This window comes from Marmota monax, unplaced genomic scaffold, assembly GCF_021218885.2.
Source record: "Marmota monax isolate L192 unplaced genomic scaffold, Marmota_monax_Labrador192_F-V1.1 WCK01_AAM20220418_F8-fsc00071, whole genome shotgun sequence".
Taxonomy (NCBI): domain Eukaryota; kingdom Metazoa; phylum Chordata; class Mammalia; order Rodentia; family Sciuridae; genus Marmota; species Marmota monax.
Genome location: NW_026695217.1, coordinates 8,482,596 through 8,499,639, shown reverse-complemented (window position 1 = coordinate 8,499,639; position 17,044 = coordinate 8,482,596). Strand labels below are relative to the sequence as shown.

The 17,044-nt window shown below is 54.9% G+C and overlaps 1 protein-coding gene across 2 annotated transcripts in view; it reads left to right on the top strand.

Moving 5' to 3' along the window:
• Disc1 (DISC1 scaffold protein) overlaps positions 1-17,044 on the top strand; it is a 200,680-nt gene that overhangs the window by 43,261 nt on the left and 140,375 nt on the right. For both annotated transcript variants that reach the window (XM_046432128.2, XM_058575004.1), the window contains exon 4: positions 12,494-12,641. In XM_046432128.2, coding sequence (XP_046288084.1) covers positions 12,494-12,641 — 148 coding nt within the window. The remainder of the gene's footprint in view (positions 1-12,493; positions 12,642-17,044) is intronic.

Sequence of the window (17,044 nt, the reverse complement as noted above, 5' to 3'; positions counted from 1 at the left end):
CCAGCACACTGGAGGGGGACAGGGGCAGTGGGAGACTCAGCCACGGATGGAAGGCAGAAGCAGGGTGTCCTCCTCCTCTGTTCCCAGCTGCCCTCCAGAGCCAGGTCTATGGCACCATGAGGAGTCCTGCCTCCACCTTGTACATGGGCGTGTGGTGTCTTCCCTGCCTGCCTGCTGGGCCAGTGTGAGGTCCAGGGCAGCCTAGAGAGGGGAGCTGTATGGAGGGTTACGTCCCATGTTCATCAGGGCCGGCTCTGACTGGGAGCTCCAGATGAAGTTTTCTGCTTTTCATTTTTTTCCCCTCACAACTAACAAAAAGCAAAAAGGTTTTAAGAGAGGAAAAATGAGAAGGAAATACACAAGGACATGCATGGGAAGACAGAAGGCTGGGAGGGCCTCAGCCCTGGGTTGGACATTCCAGCAAGATAGCTGTGGGGTGGGGCGATGCCGGGGGCCTGTCCAGGGCAGACGTCCACTTGCACCAGAGAGAGGTATCTGTCACGCCATGCCATGGGCAAAGAGGTCAAGAGGTCAGGCTCTCCTTTTCCTTAGAGGCCAGTGGATCGCTCCTGTGTCACATGGACATGGGGTGGCTGCAGACACTTGCGGTGGGGCTGCGATAGGCAGTGGCTGCATTTTTGAACCCAGGTGTCTTCTTCAGAATGCCAGAAGTCCATGGTCCTCAAACTGTGTGTGGCTAGTCACAGGGGCCCAGGGGGGCTGCGGGAGGCCCTGCTGTAGCAGTGTGCCTTGGCTTGTGCCTGTGGTCAGAGGGCCACAAGGCCTCCTCCCAGAAAGCTTGCGCTGCAGACAGACGAAGGAGACCCGGTGGGCAATGACAGCATGTAAAAAGCACTGCCCTCAGTTTGAAAGTGACCCCTGGAAGGCCTGTGGAAGGTGACACCCCTCCTTACTTGGTTCCTTTTCATATTTAGCAGAAACTCGACTTAGGAGGGTCCAAAGCCAGCTGGCTGGAGGCGCTCGGCCTAGAAGGACCGAGCTGTGGAGCCTACCGAGCCCAGAGGCATGTGGGCATGTGGAGTCTTCCCTGCCTACCTGCTGGGCCAGTGTGAGGTGGAAGAGGTTTTTCCAGCAGGAGCATCGGAGTGCTGCCGACAGTCAGTGCTGGTCAGGGGTCGGTCGTCCTCTGTGTTCATGTTCCTGCTGGCAGCCGACCTGTTGTGTAGGACCCACCTGCTAGCCTCAAGACGCCGAGCCAAATGCTGATGATGAGGCTCCCCAGATTTGAACACAGCAAATGGGTTCATGGGGAAAAGGGGGTTCAGCGGGAGAATAGGCTGCCGAGGCTGGCTGCCTCCTGCTCCTCTCCCTCCGCTCTCAGGGTGGCAGCCATGTGAGTGCTGGCCGTGGGCCCGAGGAAATCCAGCAGGCACTCCGCCCACCCTGCGTTTCCCAGGCCTCTGTCATGGCGTGAAAAACCACTACTGTTTTGTGTTTGGACAATTAGATTTTTGTAGGGAAGAAGATAACCCAACCAGAAGTCAATGGAAAGGTAGCATCTGGTCACGTTGGTTGTGGGAATTAAACCTCGGGGCCTTGGGGCCACTGTCAGGACTCAACCCTGCTGGCTGCAAGTACCCTTTGCAGGCACACACCTGGGCAGGTGGTGGCTGGCTACCAGGCCAGGGCCATGGCATGGGGATGGTCTCCCCTCTCCTCCATCACTGTGGCAATGAGGTCCCAGGCCCTGGCCACGGGCAGCCTTCTCTTACAAAACCACGTCTGGTCCTGCTGCCTGGGGAGCCACTCGATGCAGCCTCCCGGTCACCTCAAGTCTAGACTTGTCACGGCCTGTCTGTTGGCACTTGACGTCTTGGATGACCACTCACAGCAGATGTGTAGATATTATTCCCACTCCACAGGGTGGTCTGCTCTGGGACTTCCTTCTCAGGGGGGTCCTTGCACCCCTGCCCCTGCCATTCTCAAGCTTTGACTTCTGCTGGCCTCTCCTTCCTTCCCAGCAGGTGACTTCTGCAGCCCCACCCTGTGGGCCTGCAGGGCAGGAGCTGCTGTCCCGTCCTTCCGCCCTGCTTCCTCCTCCTCTGGGTGGTCACTGCTTAAGCAAGCGACCTCCAGCATTGGTTGTTCCCAGTGCTGATGTCTGGACAATGAATTCTCTAGGCCACTGACTTTCACAGTTTGTGACAGTGACCTCCAGGGAAAAGTACACCAGGACCCTTCCCGTACATGGACAAAAGCACAGCCCGCTCCGACGCATACTGGCTTTCCTCTAGTCCATTAGACCGAATGTGCTCGCCATCCAGTCCATGGGCGCTGCCCCTCGTGCACAGGCTGGACCAGCAAATACACTGCTCTGGGGCCTGGGCTGGCCTCAATGGCTCAGCTGGTGTGCCCTGCCTGGCTGTGGGCAGAGCTGCTTCCCTGACTGTCTCCTGGGACAAGGCTAGGCCCTGCCTGCTGGGTCCTTGGGAGCCTGGAAGTCCCTGGTTCTTCAGGAACAGCAGGGGTAGGGGGAGACCTTTGCCTCCCGGACCACTCCACACTGCGTGCCTCCCCAGGACTCTGTTTGAAGAAGGCAGTAGAGTGGCTCTGAATCACTTAGCCCCAGATAACACCCCATTTTGCCCTCTTACAGGCACCTCCAAATTTCAAGGTGATTTTTTCTTGAAGCCCTTGACCCAGGGGAGAGAACCGTGTGCAATAACCCTGCCTGCAGGATGGGGAGGGCAAGAGCCCTCCAGTGTCTGGGCCTCCCCCAGGCTGCCCCCTGCCTCCTCCCCCAGGTGGCCCCTTCCCTCCTGCTTGCCATCGTCCTCTGAGTACAGGTGTGGGGGAACATTTCCAGAAACCCCAGGCTTCAGGAGAGCCAACTCCAGAGTGGGCCTCAGAATGAGGGCCCTGGAATCTTCCATTCTTAACTGGCATCTCCCCACTGAGGTGTTGGCACCTGTCCCCAAGAGGGACAGACCCTGGCTGACCATTGCCCCTCACTCATTCTCTGTTGGTTCGTGTCTAGATAACCTCATTCTTGCAAATACAGGGCTCCTCACATCTCGCTGACTTTCTGTGTCCAGTCTGTCCCCCTGCTTGGTGCTCTCTCTGCCACTCTCTGTAGGAGAGCTGCCTGTTGCCCACGGGGCATTGTCTGTTTCTAGGGGGTTGAGTCATGGCCCTCCTGGCCACGGTTGGCTCTGGGCTCTCTGCCTAGCTTCTGTCCGTTGTGCAACATGGACGGGGACACGGGGGAGCAGGTGTGGGGAGGGGGCCGGGCCCACTCTGTACCCACTACAGTGACGCCCCTGTGACAGGCTCCATGGAGAGGGCATGGTCTTGGAGAACCAGGTCCTTCTGGCATGGGCTCCAGGGACTCTCAGTCTTCACCTACAGGAGGTGGCCTGGAATAGTGTGGCATTTGCCTGGCTTGCTGGGAGGAAGTTCCGCGGGTACTTCCTGAGCAGGCGGAGGGCCCATGAGGCTGGCTGCTTGGGGTGGTCTTTGAGGGGTGAGGCTGGTTCTGTGCACTCTGAGGATGCCACCCACGGGCGTCGCCTGCATCTCCTGGAGGGCAGTGCTGGGGCGTGGCAGCCAGGAGGAGCAGCGAGCAGAGTGGAGGGGCGGCCCTGCCCTCTCCAGCCTGGCAGTCTCCCCACGTGAGCAGCCAGGTTGGAAGTGGGCTTTTCTGCAGAGGCCAGCTCGGCATTATGAAGCAGAGGTATAAGGCAGGCTCAGAGGGGAGAGCCAGCGAAAAGTAACTGGCACAGCCCCAGATAACTCTGAAACACTTGCCCTAAGTGCTGAGAAGGCCAGTCTGACTCAGGCAACCCGCAAAGGTGGACCTTAGTACTAAGCCCCAGAGCGAGACCTGCCTGCCAGCCCCAGCGAGGAGCGCTCCATCTTGGGCCTGCTTTGTAAGCGTGGGTCACAGAGGACAGACTAGAAGGAGAGCCACAAAGCGTCCAGCCGCCAACCGGCAGGAGGGGAAGTGCCCAGCCTTGCTGCTCAGCTCCCCTCCCAGGCCTCCAGCAGGGACATGTGCACAAACTGGGGCACAGGGAGTGCCTCCTTGTGGCACCTAAGGAACAGGGAAGATGTGTGCCCTCCCCTGTGACAAAGGGACCGTCTCCCCACTGCGGGTGGCATACTTGCTATTGATGGTGTCACTCCACTGGAATCCCAGCAGGCCCAGTTCTGCAGGTGGCCCCAGACTGTGGTCTCCTGTCCCAGTTCAGGAGGAGGCTTTAGGATTCCAGGAGAAGAGTGGTGGATGGACTTGAATGATCTTCCTGGACACCTCACACTTCTTTGTTGGCCCTCACCTGCAAGGATCTGGGGTAATGGCAGGCCTGTTAATTAGGAGCGGGCTTCTGTGTTGGGTAGAGTTGAACTAGGAGTCCAGCACCTGGGCTTTCCACAGTGGTTTCCTGTTGCAACGGCTTCCCGTGTCTGTCCTGATATTGTTGCTGATGTATGTGATGGAACCTAGCTCTCCATGCGCCATATTGTTCCTCGAAGTACTTTAGAACCCGGGACCTAGCAGAAGCCTGTGCTGCCTTCTCATGTGCTGGAGGCCTGAACTGAGCCTGGGAGGGCGGGGCAGTTGTATGTGGTACCTCTAAGAATCTGGGAGCACTGAGCAGGATTGGCCGTCAGCTCCTCCCAATGTGAAGTCCCCCAGGCGTTGGGCCACGCTGAGTGTGAGACCCCTGTAGAGTGGAGTTATCCCAGCAACAAGCTGGGACCGTGGCTGCATCTCATAGGGCCATTCTGACTTTCGCAGCAACCCTTCATTTGTATTTAACAGCCCTTTCTTCTCTCCTCGTCACGATCACCCCTGGCACAGGTTCGTCTAGTGTCACTATCCTCACAGGGGCAGAGTGACTGTGGTTGGTCAATCCTCAGGCTACAGAGTTGCTTGGATGGATCCAGGACTAAACCTGTCTCCTGACCCTAAAAGCAAATGGATGGTTTCATTTTTTTATTTGCTTCTTACATCAGAGGCGGGGTCACACGCTCCCCTTCTGGCTTTCACTCACCCCAGGTGTTAGTCTTTAGAGTAGCATCTTGCGTGATCTATGATGCTTAGTTTTCAGATTCTAGTTTCAGTGGAGAGTTGTTTTTTGAGTGCTGTTCTGCACCCTCACTACTGCACGCCCACTATGTGCCTTTTGTTTAGGCGCAGTAGGTTGGGAGGTAGGTCAACCAGTGTCACCACCCCTGGCCTATAGCCGGACAGCACCTTCTGGGAGTTTCCATCTGGCCCAGGAGTTCGGCCTCATCTCCCAGGAAGAGTCCTGGAGCTTCCAAGGGTCCTTTCGTAGCTCAGGAGTTTCGGAGTGCCGTCCTGTAACCTGCTGACCCAGGAGGGCTGGTGGCTGGGCTGCCTTCTTGCCATGGGAGCCACTTGAGGGCTTGAGTGGGTTCTCACACCTGCACCTCTCCCCACTGTGTTCCTGCTCTGGGAAGTGCTTCTATCCAGGCCCGTTACCTGTGAGAGCTGCTAGGGTCTGAGAAGCCTGGAGGCACTTCTCCAGCTTGCCCTGTGGGGCCTTCTGTGTCCTTGGATTCCACTTCAGTTCACAGAGGTGCCGCTTGCAGCCAGGGCAGAGGGAAGCAAGGCTCGGTTTTTCTTTCTTTTTTTTGGTAGCAGGGGATCGAACCCAGCATTTGACCACTGAGCCACCTCCCCAACCCTTTTTATTTTTGTATTGAGACAGGGTCTTCTAAGTTGCTTAGGGCCTTGTTGAGTTGCTGAGGCTGGCCTTGAGCTTGTATCCCCTGTCTCAGCCTCCCAAGCGACTGGGATTACAGGCGTGGACCTCGGCACCTGGTGAGCATGACTCTTTATTAGTCTTATCACTGGTGCCATTTTGTGATTTTTCTGGATTAACTTTGCCTTTGAATTGAAGGTCATGTTTACTCACGTTGTAGTGCTTTTGCCAAAAGAAGACAGCTTAATTCTACTTGGTTCCAAGGAGCTAATAGTCTAGCATGCCTTGCTCCTTTGGATTGGATTTCATCCTAATTGGAAGAACTCAGGCTAGTGTAAACAATTTAATCTTCTGAGTTTTTTGGACTGTGCTGTTGTGTCTAGATCCCTCTATGCCACTCAAAGAATTTAAGCTGTTCATGCTGACATGAGACCAATTTAGTGAAATCCCCTTGGCACTGAAGGCAACGCTGGTGTGTGTTTCACTCGTCCATTCCAGACAGGGCTGTGCACACAGCAGGATTTGCATTATGTATTTAAAATAATGATGTTGGTGGCTGTTCAATGGTGCGCTCCTAACATCCCAAATTCCATTAGAGAGGAATCTGCTCAGAGATGTTCTATAAAAAAACAATTAAGTCCTCAAAGATTGCGGGTTGCAGCATTGCCATTAAAGGGGTGAATGAGCACTGGTTTTGAGCGCTGACAAACAGATGTGTCCAGCTAATTTTTTATGAAAACACCAGCAGAGCAAATTACTCATGAAAAGTCTATTCATAGGAACTAATTGGGTGCCATGTTGGTTTAATAGTGCAAACCGAGTGCGGCCAAAAATCAATAGAGAGAAATAATGAGTAGATGTTTGGAGTCTTCCATTTGTGTGGTTTCCAAAAATAACCTTGGTGCCAGTTGTATTTACATCACCCAAGAGGCACGACAATCTACTAATGGCCTGGAACCTCTAATGAAAATGGAAGAAGATAAAGGAGCCTGTGAAGGAGAAATTTAAAAAGTGAACATCCAGATTTCAGTGGTGTCTTTCTCAAAGTCACTGCTGCTGTAGAAACAGCTGGACCTTCAGGTTGTAGTGTTGCTTGCAGAAATTCCCCACGGTCCTGAAGGTAGCTGATGGGGCACTTTAGCCTGTCTGCTCTAAAGATTTTCTTAGGTGGGTTGTACCTGGCTAACACCTGTGTTCAGTGAACAGAATTGACCCACCTGTCAGCTGTGTGTCTGGATTGCCAAATGAGTCCGCCATTGCCCAAGCAAGCAGCCCATTTCCGTAATGACTGAACATGTATCTCAGTTCCATTAAAATGAAAACTGTCATGGACCTTATTTCATGTAGGAGGACCTTCACTGCATTTAGCAAGAGCTTCTCTTTCAGACTTTATACATTTTTAAACGGGTGGCAAGCCCCAGTTCTCTGTGTGGGTTTGAAGGCTCATGTGTCTCTGTAATGCAGAGCAAGGGGGCAGCTCTGGGTCTGGTGGGTTCCTGATGCTGCCCTGTGGAGCTTTAAGGATTAGAGGGGCCTGGAAAGGATATTAAGTTGTAACCCAGTTTTTAAGCAGTATTACTGCTAAAGCCTTGCTATATTTTTTTGTGCTTCTGGGTTATGCTCACTTCTTACATGGAAGAGCTGTGACTCTCATGGAGGTCCCCTACTGCAGCTGGGAGTGCCTTGGAAGGGCCATCTGTTCAGTTCCCCATGGACTGCCTTCTCAGTGTCATGCTCAGCCTGGGCACAATGTTAGGGAGTGGACTTGGAAAGGGTCTTGAAGCTAAATCTTGCACCCTGCCTTGTGCTGATCTGGTAGCCCTGACCTAGGATTGGGCCCTCTTGCCCAGGGATGTCCCCAGGCGAGTCCATTTCGTTGTGGAGGAGCAGAGGCTGAGAGAGGTTCTGACAGTTCAAGACCACACAGCCATTCAGGAGAGGTCTCGGGTCTGGTGGGAGGCAGGTGTCAGACTGTTCTTAAGCCCCAACCCCATCCCGTGGGTGTGGGAACCCTGCTAAGCTGCAAGTCCCCTCTTGGTGACCACTGTCACGAGGACTCTCAGGTCATGCAGGCTTGAAGGGTTGTGAGGAAGGGAGGTGAGCGGCACATTCTGTACAGCTGAGCTGGAGGGCAGGGACGGACTCGACAGGTAAAGCAGCCTCGTGAGACGTGGGGCTTTCCACGCCTCACACTACTGTTATATTCCCAACCCTGAATCTAGTCTTTAGACAGTTCAAATATATACCAGACAGAGTCACGGCCACTGTGGACGCTGTCAGCATGGTGCCATGTGTCCCTTTGGGCTTCTGTTGACCGGGAGTGGAGTTTCCTCTCTTGCCCATTCTTGCGAGTTCTCTATATCATAACAACTTGGAAATGATGTGAAGAACATGTCTCCTTCTTTAGTAAGAGCTTTTGACTCAGGTCTCTTAACAAACAGCAGAGAGTTGAGTGACTCTGTCTCCTGGTAATCAGTAAGGGCCACAGGAATGGTGTTGCGCATCAATGGTGGTGGGAGTGCTGGTGGACGGGGGCGGGCTCATGGTGGTGGTGACAGGTGGTGGTGATGGAGGTGGTGGTGGTTATGGAGGAGATGGTAGTGATGGTGGTAGTAGTGGTGATTATTGGTGGTGATGATGGTGGGGATAGCCATGAGGTGGTGGCAATTGTAGCACTGATGGTCTGGTGGCTTCCATGGACTTAGGAAGAGGTGTATGAGCTCATCCCTCTTTCCCTGGACAGGTGCCAGTGGAGATTCCTCCACCCCTGATTCTGAGCCATAAACCTGGACCATATATGCAAGTGACCACTTTTCCACTGTGAAAACACAACTCTAGGGCGGATTTTTATGTACAATCCTGAAAATATGAGAGTTTACTGAAAAGTAACCAAATTTCAGTTGGTGGGTTAGTGGCTTCCCTAGGACCTTGGGTGGTTGGTGTTTGTGGAGGGACACTGGACTCCGGTGAAGGGACATTGGACTCAGGTGGAGTGTCAAGGCAAGGAAGGTTCTGGAATGATGCAGAGTTGGGCTCTTCCTGGAAGCTGCCCCCTCAGGGCATGTGGTTTCTGATATGCCCATGCGCTGCGGCCCTAGCATTGTCTGCAGGGCGTGTTGACAGCATGCATGCACACCCACACGTCCCTGCACACAGGCTGCTTATCCTACCACGTGCCTAGGACCTAGGGCGAGCACTGGAAATCCCCCTACTTTTGCAATTTGTGATCACTCACAATTTAATTATTTTGCATGGTAAATTTTTGCTGGGGGAGAACAGATGCTTCAAATCTCATCTTCTGTTGAAATATTGTCAGAGCAAATCAATGAGTATATACCAAGGACAGGGCCGTCAGCGAAGTGCTGAGTGGGCAAGCATCACCGTCAAATTAGTGCTCATCTGCCCGCGTTCCCATCCCTCCCGAGGCTTGCTTCCCTTTGATGCCACGTCAGAGCAATTTCCCAGCCTTCCCTCCACACCTCGCACGCGTAGAAGATGAGCTTCCAGAAATCCTCTTTGGTGTCCCCTGAAAGGAGGAGTGACCCACAGAAGCCAGGCTTACTCTAAGCAGCTTAGCATCAGGAATCTGAGGAAACCAAATCTCCACTTTTATGCAGAAATCAAAGACTAGCATAAGGAACCAGCAAGTTAATAACTTTCTAAATAAAAGCAGCTCAAGATTGCGCAGCTGATTCAGTGAGAGAGAAATTGAGATGAAATCACTCCCCATCACATGGCTGATGGTGGACACTCCTGTTTCCTCTCAGGTTTGTTTCTCATTGAACATCCCTGTAGTCATCAAGTGCAGATGATGTGCTGCCTGTTGTTTTGCACCCTGTTTCCATCTTGAAATATTAAAATACCCCCTGCTGCCTCCTACCAGGAGTGGGCATCTGAGGGCTACTGACTACCCCTATGTGTGCTCTGTGGCTGCTGGGCACCTCCTGTTAGAGAGGGGCAGCATTGTGGAGGACGAGCTGCTGTGTAGTCCGCATTGGCCTGAGACATTGGCTGAGTGGCCACACGAAACCTGGGTGACGTCCACCCATGGGAAGAACAGGGGTGAGGATGGGACTTTGGTGTCAGACAGACTTGTCTTTGCTTCTGAATCCACACGGTTGTGTTTCGCACCTAGAAGAATTTCCTCAGCTTTCTGCAAGCCCCAGTTTTTCATTTGCAAAGTGGAAATCACAGTCTCCCTTGTGGGGCCTCCTTGCAGGTGAAATGGATGACGTGCGGCTCTGTGCCAGGCACCCACAGAGCTCCCAGGTGGTGGTGGCATCCTTGTTTACAGAAACAGAGATGCTGGTTCACTTGTTCACCCAGCACGCCCTCAGTGCCTATCCTGTGGCTGGCACTAGGCCCGCTCTTGGCAAGACAGGTGGATAAGGCTCAGCACCCACCAGGTGGGTCTCATCACTTCCAGGGCCCAGGCAAGTGAATAGGCAGACAAGACGCCTGTATCACAGGCGCATGATAGGGCAGGTGAGCTTTGGGGTGCTCCTGTGAAGCGGAATAGAAAAACTCAGAGGTTGGCGCCAGAAAAGACCGGCTCCAACCTGCCTCCGCTGCAGGTGGGCCTCAAGGCCTGGGCAGGTCACTTAAGCTCTCGGCGTTTCCCTCTCCACATGGGTGACTCACTCTGTGTGTCATCGAGAAGCTTGGGGATCATGCACGTAAACCTGGGCACGTGGCAGACACTAGCAGTGGTCATCGTGCCTGGAGGCTGCAGTGAACCTGAAATGAACCCAGAGCAGACAGGCTCAGCGGGTGCTTGGGACGGTGGGGTCGCATCTCATCACAGCGTGACTCTCAGCAAACTGGTCCTCTACATAGCGAGTGTGGCTATGTGAGTTGAAGAGCAGCTCTCAAGGAAGTGCGTTTCCTGGCCATTCCGTAAACACTGGAGAATGGTGGCTTGAGAAGACGTCAGCCCTGGAGGCCCTCAGAACGTAGAGTGACTGTCCTGCCTCTCAGATAGTTCACGCCGCGTGTTCCGTGACCCCACAGAGCAGCGGGGACCAACCTGCTCGGCAGGCCGCCAGTGCATGTGAAGGCTTCTTCCTTCATAGATGTAGGAGGCTGCTCCCTGTCATTCGTCTCCACCCTGCAGCTCAAGGACAGGCACTCACGTGGTGTGCTGAGGAGCAGCGGGCGGGTGGCCTCCACTGAACCTCAGTGTGCCCTCTCACAGGTGTTCCAGCACAGCAACCAGGGATCCTACGACCATGAGTTGGGTCATGGACTCTCCCACTCAAAACCCTTCGATGGCTCCTATCTTCTTGGGGTCAACACCAAAGTCCTTACAAGTCCGTGTGGCTCTGATGACCAAGCCCATCCCACACCCTCTCTCCTTGTCTCCTTGGTTTCCCACTAGAATGTCCCTTAGACTTGGAGTGCGTGGCACCTCAGGGCCTTAGCGCTGGCCAGGAACTCCCTCTGCTTGGAACAGGGGAATAACTTGGGAAACCCAGCGGGTAGCACACCCTTAGCGCCATCCAGATGTGAAGCTGGCCCCAGTAGCTGATGGCTGGTGGACTGCAGGATTAAGAGGCACTTTGGGAGCCGTGAGGCTGTGACGTTGCTGGTGACCATCCTGATGGGGCTCTGGCCAGTGTCCTTAGAATGATTCTTTTTTTTTTTCTTTTTCTTTTTGGTGGTACCAGGGACAAACCCAGGTGCTGTACCACAGACCTACATCCCCAGACTTTAAAATTTTTATTTTGAGACAGGGCCTCGCTAAGTTGCTGAGGCTGGCCTGGAACCTGCCACCCTCTTGCCTCAGCTTCCCGAGTGGCCTCGATTACAGGTGTGGCCACCACACCCCTGAGAATGACCTTTGCTAAATTCCCCGAGGCAGCTTCTGGCCATTGCTTCCAGTGCTCTTGGCAGTTTGTGGGAAGGGTTGTCAGTGGTCAGCACCGAGTCGGGGCACCTGCCTGGACACCTGCTCACTGCCTTTGCTTCATCCAGGGTGTGCCCTGGGAGAGAGCCGGCGTGGGAAAAGAGTCAAGTCCAGAGGTGCCCTGTGGCTAGTGTTTACTGCCTGTGACTGAGGAAAGGCATTGTTCAAAGTGACAAGCTTGTTGAAACTTTTAATTTAGGACAAGATCCATGGGAGTGGCCGTGTTGGCAAATGGCCTTTGGGCTCTGGGGCTGTGCAGGCATTCAGGGGGGGCAGAGTGTGCTCGGGCTAGAGGTGGCTCCCTGGGACCTTGTCCCCCATCCAAGACCTCCGGGGGAGAGGTTTGTGGCCAGGGTGTACCTGCCTGGCAAGGGCCACCAGGACAGAAGCCTGAGGAATGGTGTCCTGAGACCTCTGCCACAGAGCTTCCCGGGAAGCTTTCTAGTTCTTTAGGAATCTGCTCACGAGGCGAGTCCCTGTGGGAGGGGAGCCCGGCTTCTGCAGTGACTCCATATTCATCCCTTGTTTGGGGGCAGGGGACCCATCACAGGACCCCCACTTTATGGCAGATGTGGCTGTGCGGCCAGCGTGGGGAGGTGAACTCTGCCTCCGTTGCCTCGGGAGGTGTCACGGGCTCTACCTGGATGTGCGTGTTGGAGGAAACAGTCTTAAAATCAAATCTCGGGCACTGGCTTGTTTCCCAGTTGATGTGAGGTGGCGGCCCCACTGCAGCTGGAGTGTCGATTCTCAGAAGCTCCCCTGGGGGGTCGTGGCCTGGAAACCAGCCCCTTCCCCTGATTCACTCTGGCAAGGGAGGGCTGGGGCTGTGGGGAGAGGTCCTGGCTTATCCGCCTTGAGTCTCATGGTCTTTCTTCTCTCTTCTGCTTTGGGGTCCCAGCTGAGGTGCTGAAACAGAGGTTAGAAGACCTGGAGCGAGAGTCAGGCGGGCTGCAGCTGGGGCTCCCCTCGAGGCAGCCGGCTCTGCACAGCTTCCTGGGCCACCTGGCGGTGCAGGCCCAGGCCATCCTGCAGGTTGCTGCTCAGCAGTGAGTACTTGGTGGTCACCACCACACCCCCTCATCTTCTCTTGGGCTGGGAGGGGCTTGGCCGTGGAGACCTCCCAGCTGCTTTTTTCTGGGAGGTGTCCCTTGTTGGGGCAGGTGGGTCTTTCCAGAGGGAGGTGTCCTGGGGGTCATGCTGCTGGAGAAAGAAGCCCTTTCTGCTGTTTGATTGACAGGAGAGAGCCTCAACTAGGGCCTGGGGCAGCGAGGTGCTGGCTTGCACTGGGAGCCAAGGGTCCAAGAAGGTGGTGGTGGGGGGGCTGTCCAGGCAGCCGGGTCTCCTGAGCATCCTGTGAGATCCATGGGTGGCCCCACAGTCCTGAGCTTATCTCTGGCTCCTGAGCAGATTTGCTGCTGACCCCCAGGCTCCCTGGTATTGGCACTATAGTTGTCATCTGAGTTTGCGGACTGGTGTTTCCAACATCCTGGGGCTCCCACCCACAGACATTCAGGTCCCTCATCAGATGGTGCAGTGTTTGCACGAGCCTGTGCACAACTCCCAGGGTCCTAGACCACCTCTAGGGACTTTCCACACCTAACACAATGGGAACACCCTGTGTGGTCCACCACACTGTTAAGGGAATATCGACAGGCAACCCAGCCTGTGATGTTCAGCACCCATGCAACTCTTCAGGGACTGTTCTGGATCCATAGTTGGTTGAGCTGCAGATGTGGGACCTGCTGAGGAGGAGGGACATGGAGGGCACTGACCTTCAACCCAGTGGGCCTCAACCTGGCTGCATGCTGGAACCGCCAAAGGGTTTTAAAGCTATTGCTGTCCAGGCTCTGCCACAGATGAGCTAAGCCAGACTTCTGGGGGTGGGTCCCCGCTACTGGCATATTTAAAAGGTGGGAGGGCCACTGTCTGCCTAACCCTTCCGTGGTGAGGCCTGAGCGGGGCAGGTGTCTCGTCAATGGCACGGACCAACTTGGGGTCTGCTCCTACTTGGACATATGCGTGGACCCAGCAATCCTGCTCTGTTTCCTCTTATAGCTGCCCTCACGAGCACAAGGCTGGCCTATCCCTGCTGAGCACAGGGCACTGGCTGTGCGGTTCTTCTTGGTGCCTCCTTGAAGCCTGGCTGGACTGCAAGGCCCTCCTTCCCCGGGGTTGGCATCCCGGAGTGGCGTGCACGGTGGGGCACTGTAGGTCCTGTCCTGTCCGTGGGGGCCCCGAGGAATTGTGAGGTGGCCTCTTAGGGGCAAGCTCTACTCCAGTCCCATTCTCTGCAGGCTTGCTCCCCCCGGTCCTCCGCCTGGTCACGGGGACTCTTCCAGCCTGACCTTCTCCATAGTTCTTCCTTTATCCTGGACTATTTCTCATTCCCACCCAAGTCTGCACAGCCTGTGTATCGTCTCTGTTTAACAAACACGTGCGTAACAGTTACTGAGTGCTCTCGGTAACTAGTTTAATTTCTGTTGTAATAAAATGTGCACAACATACAACCCACCTGTAGTCACCGTCTGGTGCACAGAGCAGTGGTGCCAAGGACACTCCTGTCACCACTCTTCATCTCCAGGACGTTTTGTCTCACAGAACTGAAACTCTGCCTCCTCTAACAGCACCCCCACTCCCTGCCTGCAGACGTCACTGTTCCTTCTGTGCCTCTGAGACTCTGGGTGCCTCCTGGAGGTGCGGTCACAGTGTGTGTCCTTAGAGACTGGCATCTGTCCCTTGGCATGACGTCCCTGAGGTCCACCATGTTGCAGCAGGTGTCAGACGTCCTTCCTTCTGAAGGCTGATGGAGTTTCATTGTGTGGATGGCCTTCGGTTGGTGTGTCCCTTCGCCTGTAGACAGGCAGGAGTTGTCACTTAGTTGTCATGGCGATTCTGGGGGCTAGGTACCTCTGTGTATTGATGGCCACAAGTACCGGAGGTCTCCCCTAACCACCCACGTCTGTGTCTGGATGGAAGGGTGAGGCGGCCAGGCCCAGGGCTTGGGCAGGCCCAGTAGTGGGTGATCGGCCCCCAGGCCACCTCTCCCGGGCATTTGGCAGAGGCTTGTCCCTTCAGCCTGTGTTTCAGTCAGTGTTTGGCTGCTGTGGCCAAAAGACCTGACAAGAACAGGTTTAAAGGAGGACAAGTTTATTAGTCACTCATGATTTCAGAAGTCTCAGTCCGTAGATGGCCGATTCCATGGCCCTGGGCCCAAGATGAGGCAGAACATCATGGTGGGTGGGCATGGCAGAGGACAGCAGCTGGGCATATGGCACCAGGAAGCTGAGACCGTTCTCTTAGTGGGGTCAAGAAATATACTCCAGGAGCCCCAGGGACGCACCTCTTCCAGCCACACCCACCTGCCTCACGCCACCCAGTGGTTCCTGTCAGGGACCACTGATTAGGCTGATCACTTTCCCTTTAAGCCTTCTTGCACTGTCTCTCACAGGTGTTCTGGGGACACCTCCCATCTGAGCCACAGCAGCCTGGCATGCAGGGTGGACAGAGTGTGAGGCTTTTGCTACAGTCTTGGCTTTGCTCCTCATAGAACGGGATCAACCAAAATAAAGCTGGTATCCTGCATTTATGACTGTATTAGGTCACAACGTGGGACATTGCACCATCTGGGTGGTCTCAGACACCTCCAGGTGTCGGGTGCCCTCAGTGTCACAGTTCTGCCCTCTGCTGGTCCCCAGTGCCTGCCCACGCCTCAATCTCCCTCGGGACACCTCCCTGGCCTTTTCTGAGTTTGTCTTTTCACCCACAAAAGTATCTGTCGCTTTATCCATGCCTTGTCCACGGGTGTTGCCCTCTCCCCATTCAGCCCTTCTCCTGAGTCCCCATCTCAGTGGCCTCTCCTGTGTGGTTCCCCAGGAGGACTGCAAGGCGGCCCTGGCTGACCCTTTCCTGGGCCCCAGCCCTGACCTCCAAGTCCAATGGCTCCTCTGGTCAGATCCTCTCATTCTAACCCTCATCAGAGAAAAAGGGGGCAGGTCAGATCGTGCTCCTGACTGTGGTCGTTTTTTATTCTCTTGCCTTTGCTTTTGCCACGGCCACCTGTTCTATAATTGCCATAGCTAGACGACAGTGCATTGAAGTCCTCTTATTTATTACCTCCTCCTAATGCATGTTAACATGATTGCATAGTTACCAATTAAAGAAGCCTGTCCTTCAGCAAGCCAGCTGCCCCTGCGGCCAGTGACCTGGCTGGACTCCGGGCCTCCTGGGAGGGAGGCGCCTGCAGTTCTCCCAGAAGCCACCAGGGGCGCGGACACAAAGTTCCCCTCAAGTCAGGAACTTTCCAAGGAATTGGGCTGTTCCTGTAGAAATAAACCAGTAGCATTAACTGGTTAAGTCTCAACACTAACACAAATAAACACCTCTCAGCCTCTCTGGGAGCAGGTGTACCTTTGAGACTCTGATGAGAACTGTGGACTTCCATCAGCAGCCACGTATGCTCATGCAGGCACATTATGGGGGGCTGCCTTTGGGGACCCTGTGTTCCTGGTGTGGCTCTGGTGTGGGTGTCCCTCTGTTTGACACTCACTCCCTGGGACTCTCCCCTCAGTGGGGACAAATGCAGATGCTTTGTAATTCTCCTACCTGCTGAAGCAGCTCCTCCTGTCTCTTAAGGATGCCTTGGGCAGAAGGCACAGATGTCCAGGTCATTTTTAGTCACTAATTTTCACGCAGTCTAGTTCAAAGTGTCCCCTGCCTGGGTTCTGATCCCGTCCCTCCGTCACCACAGCCTCCTTGGTCAACAGGCTCTGTGCCTTCCGTATGCAGGGGTCCATGTGCTGGCTCTCCTGCAGGCCCAGGTGGTTCCCCAGAGGCCCTCCTAACAGGGAGTGGCAACCGTGCCTGGCTCAGGTGGCATTCACTGAGTGAGGCAGGCCACGTGCACCTTCCTGGGTATGAGTCAGGTGGCTGCCATGCCCACGGGACAATCATTACACACGTGCCAGGCAGTGTTTCTGAATCCTGAACTGGAGCTGAAGGGGGGGGTGACCCAGAAGGGACACTGGCATGTGGTGTCCCACTCCTGGAGTCCCCCTCCAGAGCCTGTCATGGCTTTGGGAAGAGCCAGGAGAAGGGAGAAGGGGAGGAGTAAGTCGACTGGGCCACAGGGGCTCCCGGGGCTTGCTCTGGAATTAGTGGGTCATAAACTACAACTCCCAGACAAAGCTCTCCCAGGTCCCCCCTTGGTTCAGACCCAGCCGCAGCCTGTCCTGAGGCCACCATAACTGCCCAAGCCCAGGCACACATCCTGCTTCCCTCCTGGGGGTGTTTCCAGGAGTGGAACGAGGAAGGATGTGACTTCTATTGCCTTCTCCCTCTGGTGTTTAGACCAACCACGTCCGCAAGGAGGAACACTGATATTGCTTGGATCATCCAGGCAACTGTCCCACGTCCCGTTCTGCTCCGAGTGGCCCAGGTAACTTGAGACGTT